We start from the raw sequence: 15,902 nt of genomic DNA on the forward strand, positions 1-15,902 counted from the left end.
TGGGGCCGTGAGATTGTGCATTTCTTTTCTGTGTCAGTTCTGTTCTTGTCAAACCTTACTGTGAAACACAACACCGCTGCCTTTGGGTTAAACAACATATATCTGTTGTTTACTTGCTATCCACATAGGAGACCAAACCACATCTAGCATTGCATCATTATATCCCTCCTGTTTTCTGTCTTTCTGCTGAGTCACTCTATCCGGCCTCGGTGGGCGTGGCCTCTGCTGCGTGCGACAGTCAATCATGACTAACGCCGCCGACTCCAGAATGTCTGGCCGAGTCCAGACCTCGATGCCCCAAAGGTCCTAAATTTGATCAGCAGATTTAACGCTGTTGGTCTTTTTCCATGACTGTGAAGCGGCCGCCGCTGATCCTCACGCTCATGTTTAGTTCCCCTGGGAGACCCCCCTCACGGCCGGCATATGTTGCCCCACCGCCGCCCCTCCACCAGCGGCCCCCTGAGCCCACCTCTGGAGGGGCCTGTGGAGGGACCAGGCATGCTGGGCTGCAGCTGGAGGAAATTAGAGGTAGTGGTGGAGGTGGAGGGCGGTATTTTTAGCTCTGGGAATGTTTTGAGTGTCTGGTTACAGCTGTGGACCTGCAGTGTGGACAGATGGAGTTGGAGGTGGCTGTCATGCTCGGTGATGAGATTTGAAAAGCTGTGTTGCGTGCTCCTTTCATTGAAACATGCTGTTGCCAATGATAAGCCTCACAACCATGGCTCTCTCTTTTATGTGCACTCTTCTCAGTATCGTACCAAAGGACTGCATTACATTACTCCCTGATTAGCATTCTTAGCAAGAATGGTATTTCCACTGCGACTGATAATGTGTTTTTTGGCAATCTCTTATTGTTTTAGAAGGAGCCTGCCAGTCTATAAAAACATTTCACGCTGTCTCTGAAGAGTTTGACTTTTATTAACTTTCATAACCTAAAATAATATCAGGAGAACAATCCATATACAGGCATTGATTGGCATAGAAATGTGCAAACACAGTAACTGTCGGCTGATGCAAGCTCTGAACAGACACAGAAAAAAGCTGTCCACTTTGTAAAGTATTACAGAGGAGACAAAAATAGTAGATATAAATATACCTTGCGTTTCGTTTTTTTTTCGTATTAGAGTGTTTACTACCCCTGAATACTGGAAAAGAAAAAAAAGTAGTGTTTTTTATACATCCTGGTAAAAGCTGTTTGGCACTATACAAGTGTCCAAAAATAACATGCAAAGAAATTGTGTTTGCGTTAAGTGATTTAAGGCAGTAAATGTATTTATAAAACTTCATGATACAGACAGGATTGCTTAATCAGTGAACAGAAGGTTTGCTGATATAATTTATGTCAAGATTGATGGGAAAGTAAATAGTCTTTCTTTTTTTCCTCATACAAAAATAAAATGGACAATCTGTGATGTGTGTGACAAATACACTGAAACCTTCCACAGCACCCCCTCTCGAGTGTTTCAATTCACGCTTCTAAAAATAAACCATCAAAGAAGGAGAAAAAAAATCACCAAAAATGACCCGACATCGCTTATCTTGTTTTCCATTTGTCAGTCAATCTTCACCCTTACGCCATCTGTCAACCTGCTTTTTCTGTCGTCGTCTTCTCCTGTTAGAGCCAACCTGCACTAATACACTTCTTCTTTTCACTAAACCTCATTTCTTCTGCTAAAATAAAAAATACAGTTTTTAAGGCCCGGCCTTGTCCATTGTCTCAAAGCTAACCTAAAACCTGACAACACTGAGACTATGATACTCTAACTACAATCAGATACTGTGCTCCACAAGCCCACATAATAAAAGTCTGTGATCTCCTTCGTCAAAGCCGTGATGCTTTGAATCAGTCTCTTCACAAAGCTGGTGAGTGCTACTTATAAAACAGTATTAGTCTGCAAATGGCACCACTTGAACATGCATAGTGATTCTGTGTTTCATTCATTTTCTCTATACCTGTTTTGTATTTTTACAGAAATGAGAGGCACTTTAATATCAACTCTTTTCAAGTCGGCCATACAGTTTGTGAGCAGTCTTCTCTTGTGGTAAACACTTCAATCATTTTCCAGGTCCAGTTGATAAAGTGGGTGATGAATTCTGTAATATTATGGGGTTGTGTCATTCTATAAAAACACTGTTTCACTCTGCCCACCGACGCTTTGCTTCTGTGTCTGCAGTTCAGTTCAGTGGTGGTGGACATTATTAAGCTCTGCCCCTCCTCGCTGTCAGCAAGTGTGTGTCTCAGGAGTAATCGAGGGCAGCTTTCAGGGTTTTCTGGGTGATCCTCCCTGCGGTTCTCTACAGGTCGTCGCTTTCCACCAGGCCGCCCGGCTGCAGCGGGCTGGAGTCGGGGAAGAAGGCCGCCTTCACGTCCAGCCCTCTTTCTGTCAGGGCGGCGTAGCGGCTGGTGGAGGGACGCACCTTCTTGGGCTTGGGGAGGTTGGGCTGCTGCCACTGAGCTGGAGGGGAAACAAATGGGGTTAAATGTTTTGCATAGAAACATAAGGAAATGCTCGACTCAAGCTGTGTGTGTTTTAGAGTCTCAGACTTACTGTTCACATCCAGACGTGCCGTGCTGGAGACGATGCCGGCTTCATTCTTGGCGGACACGGTGTACCAGCCGGCGTCTTCTTTCATCGCCGGCTGGATGATCATACACAGGTAGCCACAGTTGTCCTGGTGCATGCTGGGAAGGAGGATTTAAGGGATTATTTAAATATTCTGTGTGGGCCTTTTTCAGGAAACATCATCCATCCGGTGCAAATGTGGGCTGAAGTAAGCACCGAAAAGCCTTAAAATCAGTTGTTGATTTAACCCCAAAAAACATCTTTGTTTATTAAAGTTACAGATTTAGAAGTTTTTTTCTATAATTATCCATGCCTGGCTTAAAATAGGTCAGGTTTAATTCAGCACTGCTGGTTTTTGTAGAAAGTCTTCTCCTTGGACTTTTGAAGACATTTTTACCTGCCAAGGAACGCATTGGAGTTATGTGATGATCGGCATATGCTTCTTCATCTGTCTTTCTGTCTGTTGGCAACATTACTCAAAAAACGGACTAACAGATTTGGATGAAATTCTCAGGGAAAGTCAGAAATGACATAAGAACCAAGTGATTAGATTGTGGTGATGCAGCTTATAGCCTGGATCCACGGATTTGTTAAAGATTTCTGTATCATTGCGAGATAGCGGCACTGCAGCTATGACGACAAGTGAACGCTATGTCAGCTGCCTGCTGATGATCATGATTGCAATCCAAATACAAATCCACCAACTTGCCCTTCGAAAATCACATGACTGAGCAGCCTTAATGGAGTACTGCACTCTCTGAGTGCTTTTCTTGTTCAGTATTTCTTGACATGTTATCAAACAATTAATCGATTAATCAAGAAGATGCTCAACAGATTGACAAAAATAATCATCAGTTGCAGCCCTTTCTCTTTTCACTGCAGCTTGAGCACACCAGTTCACCTACGATTCTGTTTTAACACTTTAAATTACACAATGGCTGCTTGTAATATCGGAGTAATTAAGCCATACGTGTTCATACTGGAATCTAAAGATCGAATTTATTAATTACTTGTTAAACCCCAGAAGTCTGAAGCTGTGCTTTTTGCAGTTTGGTGGTGGAAATGTTCAGCTGTTGCATTGACTGCTTATTTTGCTCATGAGAAGCACAGGTATATTCATGCTAACAAGGTACAAAATAACCCCAACAGATTTACACTGTAAGGAGTCTTTAAAGGTGCTGTTTTTCAGTCTAATGTTCGCATTTGATTTACCTGATTCTGTCTGTGTTGTGAGTGAATGACTCGTTCTCCCTCTTCCAGAAGATTTGCGGGTAGGGAACCCCTGTGACGCGACACTCCAGTCGCACTGGGTGACCTTCTGCAACGCTTGTGTTCTGTAGCTTCTCCACAAATGATGGAGGCTTGTGCATCTCTTTGGCTGTGGACAGAGAGGGTGTGTTACTGAGGAGCACTGTGGTTTTAAATCAGTCCGTCATGCATCTTCTCTGCATGTGAGGGTCTTTCTGGTTACCTGCAACAATGAGCTCCAGGTTAAAGGAGTTCTGTCCGGCTCTGTTGCTGGCGATGCAGGTATAGATTCCTGCATCGCGGCTGGTCACAGGCTCGATGACCAAAGAATGGACGCCATTTTCCCTCACCAGCATTTTATGGGCAGAGTCGGGGCGGATGGCTTGTCCGTTCAGCTGCCAGATGAGGTCAGGGGTGGGCAGGCCACTTACCTAAAACAAAACAAAAAAAATCAGTACGTTTCACTCAGTGCTTGTTGGGACTGTACAGTGAAGGCTGCTTTGTACCGTCTGTGCTTTTTGTTGGAGAAAATGAGTATATTAGCTGCATGTGTTCTCTGGGGGCAGTGTGTGTGTTTATTGGGAGTATGAAAACAGTGTTTGGTTAATCTGTCTGTGTTGGGTTTGTCTGGAGGAGTCTGGTCGCCTGCTCGATTTGTCGTGGGAATAAACTGCACAGAGAAAAGACTATTTCTCCTGTCTATTTGCGGAGAAACCCAACACCTGCTCTGCTGCACCCTGCCTACCTGGAAAATGATGCCACCGTTGATATCGGAATGTCCAAACATATTCACAGATGCCACAAAGGAGAGAAGACTACGCAGTTGTCCTGGAAGAGGCCCAGTACAGTATACTAACAATGGAAAGTTCGGAAAGCCCACAAATGTCCTGTAAATAAATATTTTCTATAAATATCCTCAATGTTAAGAGCTCCAAAGGAATGGAGGCTCTCGGTTTATTTCTGTCAAGCATAAAAAAGACAGTCTTTTTATAGCGAGTTAATTGCGGGTCTGTTTTATTTTATTGCATGTACCAGCTTTCAGAGTTTGCGAGCGCTCCGAGCTGCGGGGGAGGCGAGGTGAAGACGGAGCAGATGAAGAAAGAAGTGGTGGGAATGGTGTGAGGGGAAATAATTGTAGAAAACCCGATCCCACTTAATCTCCGAAAAATGACACCTCTGTGTTTGCCCTGTCTGCTGTGAGCCATTCACAACGCAAGGAAGTGATGAAACATCTCGTCTCCGCTACTTTTTATATTCCCTAAAGAAGCTGGAATGCACGGAAAGAGGGATCGTTTCCTTGGCAGCGGAGCCTCCCTGAAAGCAATACAGACGTTGAATTAAAGGGTGGATCTGAAATGGCTTTTCTCTATTACTATGATTAACATATTCTCTTTGGTGCGGGCATTTTCCTCTCCAGTCATGTCTTAGTTATTCTAGACTGTCTCATTCTCTTTGCTCTTTCATAAAATAACAGCATAAGAGGGTAATGTGTTCCCCTACAGACTATACGATAAGAACATTACGATAAATAAAAGCAGGAGTTTGGGTAGCTAAACTATCCAACTAGTTTCCTATTAAACTTACTCTAAGTCACCAGACACAGGGTTAGGATAGAAATGACAGATTCTGTTGTAACTTAAGCCTTGAAACCACAGTAACATGAAAGTTCATAGCTTAACATGCCATGCTAGACCCAAAAACACTCTATAATTTGTCTTTTCTCCTTTTAAGTTTTAAAGCTCTTCAGGATGCAGCACTGTCTCAAAACCAACTCGCTTTTTACGAGGCTGACCAAGAAGCAGATCTAAACATAGTTATTTTTTTGTGCAGTTTCGTTGTCAGAACTTTTTTATTCCTTATTCCTTATTGTTTGCAGAATTCATACAAAATTAGATAAGTAAAATCTAAAAGTTAGACTGAAAAACAGCACTTTTAAGGACTGCTTCTGGTGAAAAGGCAGTTTTTGACCTTGTTAACACCACCGTAAGAAGACCTCATGAGCCAAATAGTCAAGACTATGGCTGAGCATTTCTACCTGATGGCGTTGTCAAAAAGAAAGATTTAGACTTCTGGGGTTTCATATGTAACAAACCTAAGGAACCGGTTCTGCAGTGTGATCTTTCTGTATTATTGTTCCTCAGAATATGTTTTCAGCCTGAACAGAACTGAATTACTCCAACTGTGAAGCACAGAGTGGTTTTACAGTGTTTGAGCAGTTGTAGGTGAGCTGGTGTGCTTTGAGCCGCAGCAAGTCAGGAGCGGTGGGTAAAGAAAGGGGCAGGGACTGTATAGATCTGCACATTTAAAGACAGGAGGGGACTATTTTCATGGAAATTAATGGTTTAAAATGAAGCTTTGACATGCAGAGACGAGTATTTAGGGGTTTAATTAATGACCGAAGTGGGACTTTAATCCCATTTGACCTGTAACAGCTGTTTTATTTGGAAACTGTCTGAATTCTGCTGCAACACACTGACCTCCCTTCCTTCCCCTCCGTTATCACCACCGTGTTGGCACAGGTTTCACTAGGGGTGTGTGTGTGTTTACCTTGCAGTCCATCCTGCACAGTCGGCCCTCCTGAACGATGAGGTCGCCGGGCGCCTGTAGGAAGTGTGGGCGGAAGTGACGCTCCTGGATGTTATCGTTCTCATCACCACTGTCTCTGGACCTGGACCTAGGCCTGACAGGGCGAGGGGCATGGTCAGTATCTGGTATTCAAATTCCATCAGTAGATTTATGAGTTTATTTTTTTGCCCCGAGAGTTTTTAAAACGTCGAATTGGTGGAACGTGTCAAAAGAGGTCATTTTATCAGAGAATAACAAATGAATAGACATGTTTTGCATTTACTGCATGTTAAACTCCCACTGAAGCAGGAAACTGGAATGCTTTTTAGTGAAGCAAATGCAGATGGATGACAAATTAAAGGGAAAATATGATCCCTAAAATAGGTGGATTCAGTGGATCTGTTATGCGTTGGGGGCATTTTGCAGAAATTGGTTTTGTTGAGTTGTTCCCTTAGCAGGGCAAATCAATACAAAGTTGCTCTGAGGGATCATCTTCATTCTATGATGAAAAACTTCCATCCTGTCCCATCTATAGGGCACAAAGAGTAACCAAATGGTTTTTGTGCAGTAGAAAACAATGTGAATCATATGCTATCACTGAGGCATTATCAAACCACCAAGATGTGCTGCATCCCTCCAGTAGACTTCAGACTGAATTACCCCAACCCCAAGGTGGTGCATAACAGCCCAACACCTTGATGAGACACTTAATGTTTGTTTTCCCTTTAATTTATCACCTGTCTGTATTTTCTGAGAGAGAATCATTTGTATGTAAGGCTCCTTTGAAATACTTCAAAAACAATCCTTTAAAGCCCTGTGGTCTTCATTCCCATACTTATTTCCCCTTTCATAGACATAATATCAACCTTCCACTTGCTATTTTGTGACCTGTGAGAGTCTCATACAGCAGGTCAGGACCCATAATGCTCCTCTGATTCTGCCTACAACAGCAATGACATCACCACCCTGCCTGCACGTCGGCCAAGGAGGGAAATAAAGACAGCGAGTAGGAGACACTGATTGTTATCTCCGTCTCTCTTCTCACTCAAAACATCCCTGAGCTCTCATCTAATCGGGGAGTATTCATCTAGATAGCAGCCTGCAGGTGGTTTTTATGTTCTGTACGCTGCCATCTGAGCGTCTGTGATCATCGGTGGATTTTTCAAAACTCTGGGACTGCATGAATGCACACTGTATATACGAGGTCATTAGAGCAATGGAAAACAGAACACCACAGAACAGGTGTTCCCTCTCATTAACACCCAGCTTTTCTTCCCTGAACACACAGAACAAGATGTGATTCAGTTCGTGGCAAACACTGGCGTAAATAGAAGCTTCTTGGAACATTTTACATCCGAGTGGAGAAGTCGTGCAGATGGCGAGCAGCCTGCAACACATGTGCCAGCCAGCAGATTTTTGTTTTGTCTCGTTCTCTTTTGGAGAAGCCTCACCTGCGCATGTGTCCGGGCGCCGAGCGTTGGCTTCGTCCTCGCTGGTTCACCGCCTGGACCATCATCCTGCCGGTGCAGCTCACTCGGCCCTGTGAGACAGAAAAATAACAAGCTTATTAGGTGATGACACAAGCAGCAGTCACATTGATGAGGAGGAAATAAAATGTGAGTGTTGGAGCTGGAAAAGGCTGTTAGAAAGACTGTACAACATGAACTTTTGACCCTCATGAGGGTTTTAGTGATTTCCTCTCTCATTCAACGCCCTCTTCCTCTTCAGGCTGGAGAACATTATCTTAATGCACATTATTCTCCCTCTAATGAGTGCTGACATCTACTACAGGCTGCCAAACAGGCATGTGTGCTTTATAAAAGCACAACAGTCTTTAATGTTTTATGTTTTCAGCTCACCTCAGGGTTGCCTGCCAGGATGGTGTAGTTGCCGTCGTCGTCCAGTGAGGCTGCAGCGGTGTGCAGAGAGCAGGTTCCGTCCGGGTCTCGGCTGATCCGGTAGTGCTCGCTCCTCTTGGAGATCTGCTTGCCATCTTTAAACCAGTAGACCTGAGGCACAAAGGTAAGAAAACTATCAGATCAGTTATGATTTACAGGATTTTTATACTAAAAATCAGTGGGCCACTTTCTTTTGCTTTAATAGCTGTGCATGGGCAGATAGATTTAAATTTTTAAAAAAAATTTAAGCCCCACTTTGGTCAGAATTAAACCCCTAAAAACTCATTTTTCTGTATCACAGTTGCATATTTTGAAGTTTATTCCATTAACAATAATCCCCTCCTGCCTTAAAATGACTTAGATTTAAGTCTTGATTGTTTCTTCCTTCAGAATGTGCACCGATTATAATCAATTAATCAACTTGTTGTCATCTATCAAATTAATCTGCAGCTCTTTTGAAAATGAATTAATTGGTTTTAATAATTTCTTAAAGGAAACTAAGTAAAACATCTTTGAAACATCTTTTAAATTTTAATATTTTCTGGATTCTTTACCTCTTTATGACTCTTGATTACATCAATTTTGTCTTTATGAAAGACTGATTGACATTTTTCACTATTTTTGACCTGTTATTGACTTAATTGATTAATCAAGAAATTAGTCAACAGATTAACAATGAAAATAACTGTCAGCTGCCATATTGGAGTAATTCAGCCTCATATGTTTGAATTGGAAACTGATTCCTAAGAAGACGAAGAATACAGTAAGTCCCACCCTGCAAGTTAATAGGATTGGTTCATTAGGTTTGTTATGTATGTATATTCTTTGAGATGCTTAAAATATGCAGCTGTTGCAAGGTAGAAATGCTCAGCTGCTGCATTAACTGCTTCAACTGCAACAAACACTATATGCACAAGGTAAAAAAAAAACAATATTTTGATTGCTTTAATGTGATGCTCTGTGACTCTTTTGCTTCTGTCACTTCTTTTTTTTTTATTGTGAAGCCTGTCATCACCACGTCATTAAAGCGCCCAGCATCAGGCAGGCAGCCTAGGCCAATGTGTGTTCTTGCAAAGGGCCTCTCCTTATCACAGCATGGAGCATGTGTACAATATCTAACCTTCCATCATCAACATCACACATCAGCAGCTCCACACGCACACCAGCCTGCTTAAAATTACATAACATACATCTGAAAAAATCATTTCCAGGGTGTTGACATTCTCTCAGTAACATGTAGTCGCACCTACCTTTGGTTTGGGGTCTCCGTTGACCTTGCAGGAGAAGGTGACTGGCATGCCTTCGAAGACTTTGTAGTGTTTGAGCTTCTGGTCGAAGGATGGTGCCACGCCACGGCCGGCCGAGTCCTCGTCGTGCTGAACGTCGTCGTCCGACTCCTCCACCGGAGAACGCTCCAGACGAAACTCAATCTCGCTGATCAGACGCTGCTCAAAGCTGGACACTTTGTATTCCTAAAATCCAGACAGAGGAAGAGGAAGATTTAGAGAAAGACAGAGAAGCCAGACTAGTGAGAGTGTGGTTTGTGTGACCACATTGCGATGGCAAGCTGATTTAAAAGTGTGCAGAAAGCTTGCAATAGCGGCCCAAGTTGTTTTTTTTACACACTCATTGACCTGTCTTCATTGTCACCCAAACTACCAACTTTCCTCCAATTTCCTAATTCTGTTCACCCAGATGAACCACTCCTCCTTCCCACCATCTTCATCAATCTCTCATCACTACAGCCCTGTGGAGGCGCTTGGGAACATCTGCAGAGCAGCCCAGCCCGATGACACATCACACAGATAATGACAGGCCTCAGGGCACAGCTGCAGAGTTTATCCTCCACCACTCACTCTGCCGCTCACAGCGACAGCAGCGTCCCGTTCTGTATGCTGAGCTACAATCCTCTAACAGTACTGAGGCGGCTGGGTCTTTTCTGAAAGTAATTCTGTGATTGCTGCTCCAGAAACTGTCAAAATATCACAAAGTAACACTGCAGCATGCATTGCGTGACAGCTGTAAAGACAAACAATCCTGACAAAAACCAAATGTGCTGATAGGTGCTTGTGTTACAATCAAGCTTTAAACACGCCTTAGAATCTGAAACTCACACTGAGTTTCAGATTCTGCCACAGATGCCGGTTGCTTTGCGATTGAAGGCAACCAGCAAATGTCGAAACTCAGCCATCAAAAACGCATTCAGTATTGCTGCCTTTTGTTCACTATTTGTTTCCTTATCAGCTAATTCCCAGACCTGATCCAGCTCTGGTCAAAGGCTACACATGTAAGATATGAGCGTGAGCTTGTGTGCACAGCTATACGTGACATTTTACATAGAGTGAATGGAAAAACCAGCAGGTGTCAGAAAGAGAAGGTTTCAATAACCTTTTGAGGGAAAAATTCGGATGAACTGTCGTCCTGTTGAGACAAGAAAAGAGGTTTTGTTTGTGTGTCTGTCACTGTGCATCACACTGGGTGGGAAACACAGTATTTTATCATGTGTCAATGTTCAATCTTACCTGCACTTGAAACAGAAAATTCAGAAACAAATGCTGTACGCAGTATTAAAATTTGATGAAGCATGATGCATTGGTGCTAAAGCCTGCCCAGTCATGCAGTGCTGTAGTGCTCCAACCAAGGAAGTCAAGTCAAGAAGCATCAGTGCTGGGATGGCAGAGTTTAAACTCAGTTTAGTGTGGACAAAACTTGTGTTTTTTTTGTTTGTTTACTGGTGATTTTAGCTATTTGTGCCAGTTAAGCCCTTGTTTATAGTCAGAACCAGGAATCTCAGGGTAACACTTGATGCTAAAAATTTGCTTTAATGACATATGGCATATGACATATAATCCATATGGCAACATGCTTTACTCTGGTATTAGCCATGCAGGGCTCGGTCCACTATCTAGAGCTTCTATAAAACACTGCTGCTGAACTCATCACCAGGACAAACACGTATGATTGCATCGCCCCTGTGCTTTCCTCCCTTCACTGTGTCTCTGAATTTCAAACTGATTTAAACTAACTTCTAAGTGCTTAAATAGCCTCGCTTCTAAGTGCATCGCTGGTTATTTAACCAGGTATGCTCCCTCTCGATCGCTGAGTTTTGCAGATGGAGAGTCTCAGTTTGTGGCAAAGGCTGATTGTCCTTTTGCTATCAGAGCCTCCACACTGTGGAATTTCTATTAAATATCTTCTTAAAATGTATCCCTTTGTGAGAAAACTATTGGAACTGTTTGATATATTTTATCTGTATCGAATCTAATTCATTTTACCTCCTCCGCTCATGTCCTCATTCTCATTTTATCAACATTGTCTGGTTTCATTTCTAAGCACTTTGTAATGTTGTTAAGAGAAATGTCCTTTGTTTATACAGTGTTAAGACATTTGCAGAACCAGCTTTGATCATTCTAGCTCAAAAATGAAACTTCTTAAAACCTAATTTAGGCTTTATCTTGGCTTTAACTGAAAACAAAGATCCTCTATGCAACATACAGGAGGTGTTACTCTCCTGCACGTCCGCTGAGCTGGTAAATGGCTCACAGTCAGACAGTGTTACTTCCCAGCATGTTTGCAGCAACACCGGCTTCTCACAGTTTGCATAAACAGAGCTTTTTATGGAGGGCTCTGGAGGACTTTACAGTGTTTACACTCTGCTTTCATAACTCGCTCTTCAACTGTGTTTACAGTGACTTCGGGTGGGGGTGATTCAACGGTATATAAAGAAAAGCCAGTGATCACAAGAAAGGAATGACTCCAGAGAGGTATCGGTGGATAAAACATAAAGGTGCTTGTGTCGTGTGCATGCAGCAGAGGGATTTATGCTGGTGTAGACATGTTGTTAAACGTTTCCATGCCCATGTGACTTGAGGTGTGTGTGATTATTCCCTGCAGGTGTGTGGATCCAGGTAAAGAGCCACCGTACCTGTGTGACTGGCTCCTCCTCTGTGTCCTGTGTGTTTAAGACTGTGGCAGCGTTGTCAGCACCCAGCAGTCTGCGAGCCATCTTCTCCTCATAGGTTAACCTCTGGAAGCAGGGATTAATGGGGTCAGCGTGGGTTAGTGTGTAAGTCGCACAAAACACACTTTTTACACACCATCATCTAGCCACAGTATCTGAGCCTTGTGTTAATAAGGGATGTAATTAAGTCTGGAGGAAACATTTTGCATTTATTTGAAGGTGCATGGAACAAAAACTTGCTTACAACCTTCTGAACCCACAAATCTGCCGGCAAATTTAAAGGTATTTATGTTTTAAAAAATGCCTGAAACTGTCCAACAGTCATTTGTAACCTGCTGTTCTGTCAGAAAACTTAACCAAATCTAAGTTTAAGATTCTGATATATCATCAAAATCACTTAATTCGATATGTCTCATTTAAAAATGTAAAAAAACGAATCATTTGGTCCAGCCAGATTCTGTAAAAAACTAAAAATTCTGCGCTCCTTCACATAACTGTAAAGTTATTAGTGACTTAGCTGTGACCAACAGTCACATGACACAAATTCAAGGACTTTTATAGTGAACTGCAGGCTTTGTTTCCACAGAGCAAATAGGTGACAAGTATCGAAACAAATTAAGACTGAAAATAAAAAAATCCCAATATTTTTAAGTATTGGTAAGATTTGTGGGCACTTGGAAAAACATTGTAGCTACTGATTCAAGGATGTTTACATTTTTGTAAATCAAAAAATCTAAGAAATGTGTCCTTTTTTTCTTTCTTTCATGACTTCTGACGTTTTACCTTTATTATAATACACAAAAGCATTTTGAGCTCTCTCTATATCTAGCGATAGTCATGCCATTTCCGTAGAGGCACAAGACTTTATATTTCAGTGATAATTGAGCCCAGAGTGAGCAAAATCTGTGACCAGAACAAATACAGAAACTATGTAGGGTTCGGAGAGTTAAATCCACTTTTATGTGTAGTAAAACTCTACACTTCCATGAATAGTCGTATGATTTGTTGGGACGCTTGTTAATCTGTGTTACTGAACACGCTCATTCTCTAATCACCTGCAAACACACAGTTTTAGTAATTTACTGACAATAACACACACAAACACACCTGTTGACCGTTGCTTACGCGCTCCTCTTTAAAGCGCAGTTTTCTCTCCAAATCCTGGATGACGGCATCCTTGGATCCCTGAATGTCTGAGTCTGAGGCGATGCGATGCGTCTTGGTGACCGAGGACTTCCTTGGGAACGCTTTGCTGGAGGATAAACACAACAGACACTTTTGTTAATATCAAAGTCGGGGCTCCCTGCTGTTCTGTGACACACTTTATCTCAACTCGTCTTTGCTCCCTCTCTGGCTCCCTCACAGCCGCTCTTATCTGAACGTGTCCAGCTATAGCATTCCACAGTGCGTCTTCTTATCTCTGCAGCAGGAATGCCAGGCTGAGAGGGGGAGTGCAGTGAGTGAGTGAAGGGCTGATGAAAAATTACTGGCAAGGAGCTGAAGGCGGAATGTCCTTGATGGAGGGGACGGAGAAAGTAAATTTCTCCCTCTGGGGCGGCCATCAGAGGAGGATTATCTACATAACAACGGATTTCTATCGAAATGCAAAATCTGAATCCTGTAACCGAACACTCTGTATCAGCTGGTGATGGATTCTCACAGAGAAATAAGCAACATCTCGGCTTGAGCACAGAGGCTGTGTTTATTGAATTTTGACACACCTTTCACTCTGAGGTCCTGGTGTATATTTTCCTGCCGTATAGGCGCTAAGGTTCTTGCACCTTGAGAACACTTTTTTGTCAGTGTGTGTGGGTTTCACCAGTTAGCATGTTCCTGTAAACATGCTGTGTAAAAATGTAAACATGTTATCTTCCATCCAGCAGCCGCCAGCTGCTAGAGAGCTCGACTTGCCTTTGACACTCTGTCCTACTTGACGGTGCATATTAAGAGCTTTTAAACTTATTTACAGACTCTGTGAAGAAATATTTATGTGTAAACATGTGAGGGAGACTTACACAGTGCCGTTGCCTTTAGGGAGGCCCAGGGCATTGATTGTAGGGCTGCTGGGTGTGGAAGGTGTGGAAGGCAACACCGAGGACAGGAAGCTGGAGGCTGGAGATGGAGGGACGGAGGAGAACGGGGAGGACATGTCCGAGTGGGCCGGAGACATGGAGACGGGTGGAGGGGGAGGAGGCGGAGGAGGAGGGAAGTCTTGGGCAGAGCCTGATGGAGAGGACAGGTTGCTGGAGCTGAGGAAGGGCGGAGGGGGAGGCGGGAAGGAAGGGGAGCTCGGGGACTCGACACTGCCAGCCTTAGTAAAGGGAGGCAGCGTGACCCTGCTGAAGGGCTTGTGTGAGGTGGGGGGAGACAAGGGGGAAGAGAGGCTGGACCCAGAGGATGACTGGGTGACGTAGCCCGCTGCACCAGGGCTCTGAGCAGCGATGAACTGCTTGGGCCGGGCGTAGTTGAAGGTGCTGGCCTGCATGGCTGCTGCGCTGCTCTCCAGCTCCTGGAAGGAGGGAGGAGGGGGGAGAGGCGGAGATGGAGGGGCAGGTGGAGGAGCTTCCTGAAGCGGTTGCTGAGGCGGAGGCGGGACTTCCTGGTTCTGTTGCTCCTGCTGCTGCTGCCAGTTGGCTGCTTCCTGCTGCTCCAACAGAATCTGGTCCTGCAGCTGCTTCAGCTGAGACGCGTTCCTGCAAAGAAGAAACGAAACGCAAATTAGAGGCTAAAGTCTTCTGATGAATCTTGTTCACAAAACATTTTTACTTTCTATTCAGGGGAAGTTTTATGACAAGGTAAACGTAAAAATGTAGCAAAATCATGCATCTGTTTCCAGTTTATGCATGACACAACAGCACAGTCTCCGTCCAACTGTAGTGAGAAGGCAACTGGCAGAAAGACCGGCCGCCAGATGTGAACACAATCAATGGACAGTGAAAATGTCAATCAAAGCACAGCTGAGTGACGATGAAACCAAACCAGTGTGAAGCTGTAAATTATTAAAGCATTTAGAGGATGACATCAGCACACAGCCAGACAGTTGTCAGCGGGAGTTGAACTGTTTTTCCTCTGAAGCTGATAGCTTGTCAGGCCAGAGATTCGGGCACAGTAGTGGCATGTGCACAACTTCTGGGAAGGAAATACTGCACGAGCAGCTCAGGCTGATAGTTTATCAGCCTCCAGCCTCTAACAAAGACTTGTTAAAACGCCAGACTGTTGACAATACAACTATGGAACAGGAATCAGAAGATAAGAGTAATAGCGAAGAAAATAGCTCTGTTCCTGTTGTTTAACAGTGCAGCAGTTCACCCTGATGGACTGCTAACTGGTGCAGCGCTCAGATATGAGGTTTGACTATCTGTAAAATAGGAAAAGTGAACCACATGATTGAAGGTGTGGCTTCTTGTGTTTGAAAGGCAGCAACAGTTGCTGTGTCATTTTCCCAGAAATGTTTCTTGTTGATGAAGCATTGTGTTTTTCAGAGGTGTGGTTCTCCAATCTCACCCCCATATCGGTTTATTCACTGTGTTGTCACGTCATTGCAGAAGAGAGGGAGCTTAGAAATTTTGTAATGTCATCGGCTCAGAATCTAAAGTTTTCTCGTAGCGTTGCTCACACAAACTTTACAGGCACCAGCAGGGTTTTAAAGAGGACTAACTTTAAAAA

The 15,902-nt window shown here is 43.5% G+C and overlaps 1 protein-coding gene and 1 long non-coding RNA gene across 7 annotated transcripts in view; one reads left to right on the forward strand and one right to left on the reverse strand.

The window, feature by feature from the left end:
- Nucleotides 1–898: 898 nt before the first annotated feature.
- Nucleotides 899–15,902, reverse strand: part of palld (palladin, cytoskeletal associated protein) — a 71,221-nt gene continuing 56,217 nt past the window's right edge. For 4 of the 6 annotated variants that reach the window (XM_023266763.3, XM_035946616.2, XM_055019010.1 and 1 more), the window contains 12 exons: nt 14,252–14,929; nt 13,344–13,488; nt 12,201–12,302; nt 10,664–10,696; nt 9,526–9,747; nt 8,237–8,386; nt 7,829–7,917; nt 6,360–6,492; nt 4,036–4,243; nt 3,777–3,942; nt 2,550–2,683; nt 899–2,456 (listed from right to left, as the gene is read on the reverse strand). In XM_023266763.3, the coding sequence (XP_023122531.2) occupies nt 2,296–2,456; nt 2,550–2,683; nt 3,777–3,942; nt 4,036–4,243; nt 6,360–6,492; nt 7,829–7,917; nt 8,237–8,386; nt 9,526–9,747; nt 10,664–10,696; nt 12,201–12,302; nt 13,344–13,488; nt 14,252–14,929 (2,221 nt within the window). In that variant the 3' untranslated portion in view covers nt 899–2,295. The remainder of the gene's footprint in view (nt 2,457–2,549; nt 2,684–3,776; nt 3,943–4,035; nt 4,244–6,359; nt 6,493–7,828; nt 7,918–8,236; nt 8,387–9,525; nt 9,748–10,663; nt 10,697–12,200; nt 12,303–13,343; nt 13,489–14,251; nt 14,930–15,902) is intronic. The other 2 variants (XM_035946619.2, XM_035946627.2) reach the window with 2 other exon arrangements.
- LOC118470066 (uncharacterized) overlaps nt 9,743–15,902 on the forward strand; it is a 59,289-nt gene continuing 53,129 nt past the window's right edge. The window contains exons 1-2 of the long non-coding RNA XR_008604478.1: nt 9,743–12,062; nt 12,170–12,341. This is a non-coding gene — a long non-coding RNA (uncharacterized LOC118470066). The remainder of the gene's footprint in view (nt 12,063–12,169; nt 12,342–15,902) is intronic.

Source organism: Amphiprion ocellaris, chromosome 2 (assembly GCF_022539595.1).
Source record: "Amphiprion ocellaris isolate individual 3 ecotype Okinawa chromosome 2, ASM2253959v1, whole genome shotgun sequence".
Taxonomy (NCBI): domain Eukaryota; kingdom Metazoa; phylum Chordata; class Actinopteri; family Pomacentridae; genus Amphiprion; species Amphiprion ocellaris.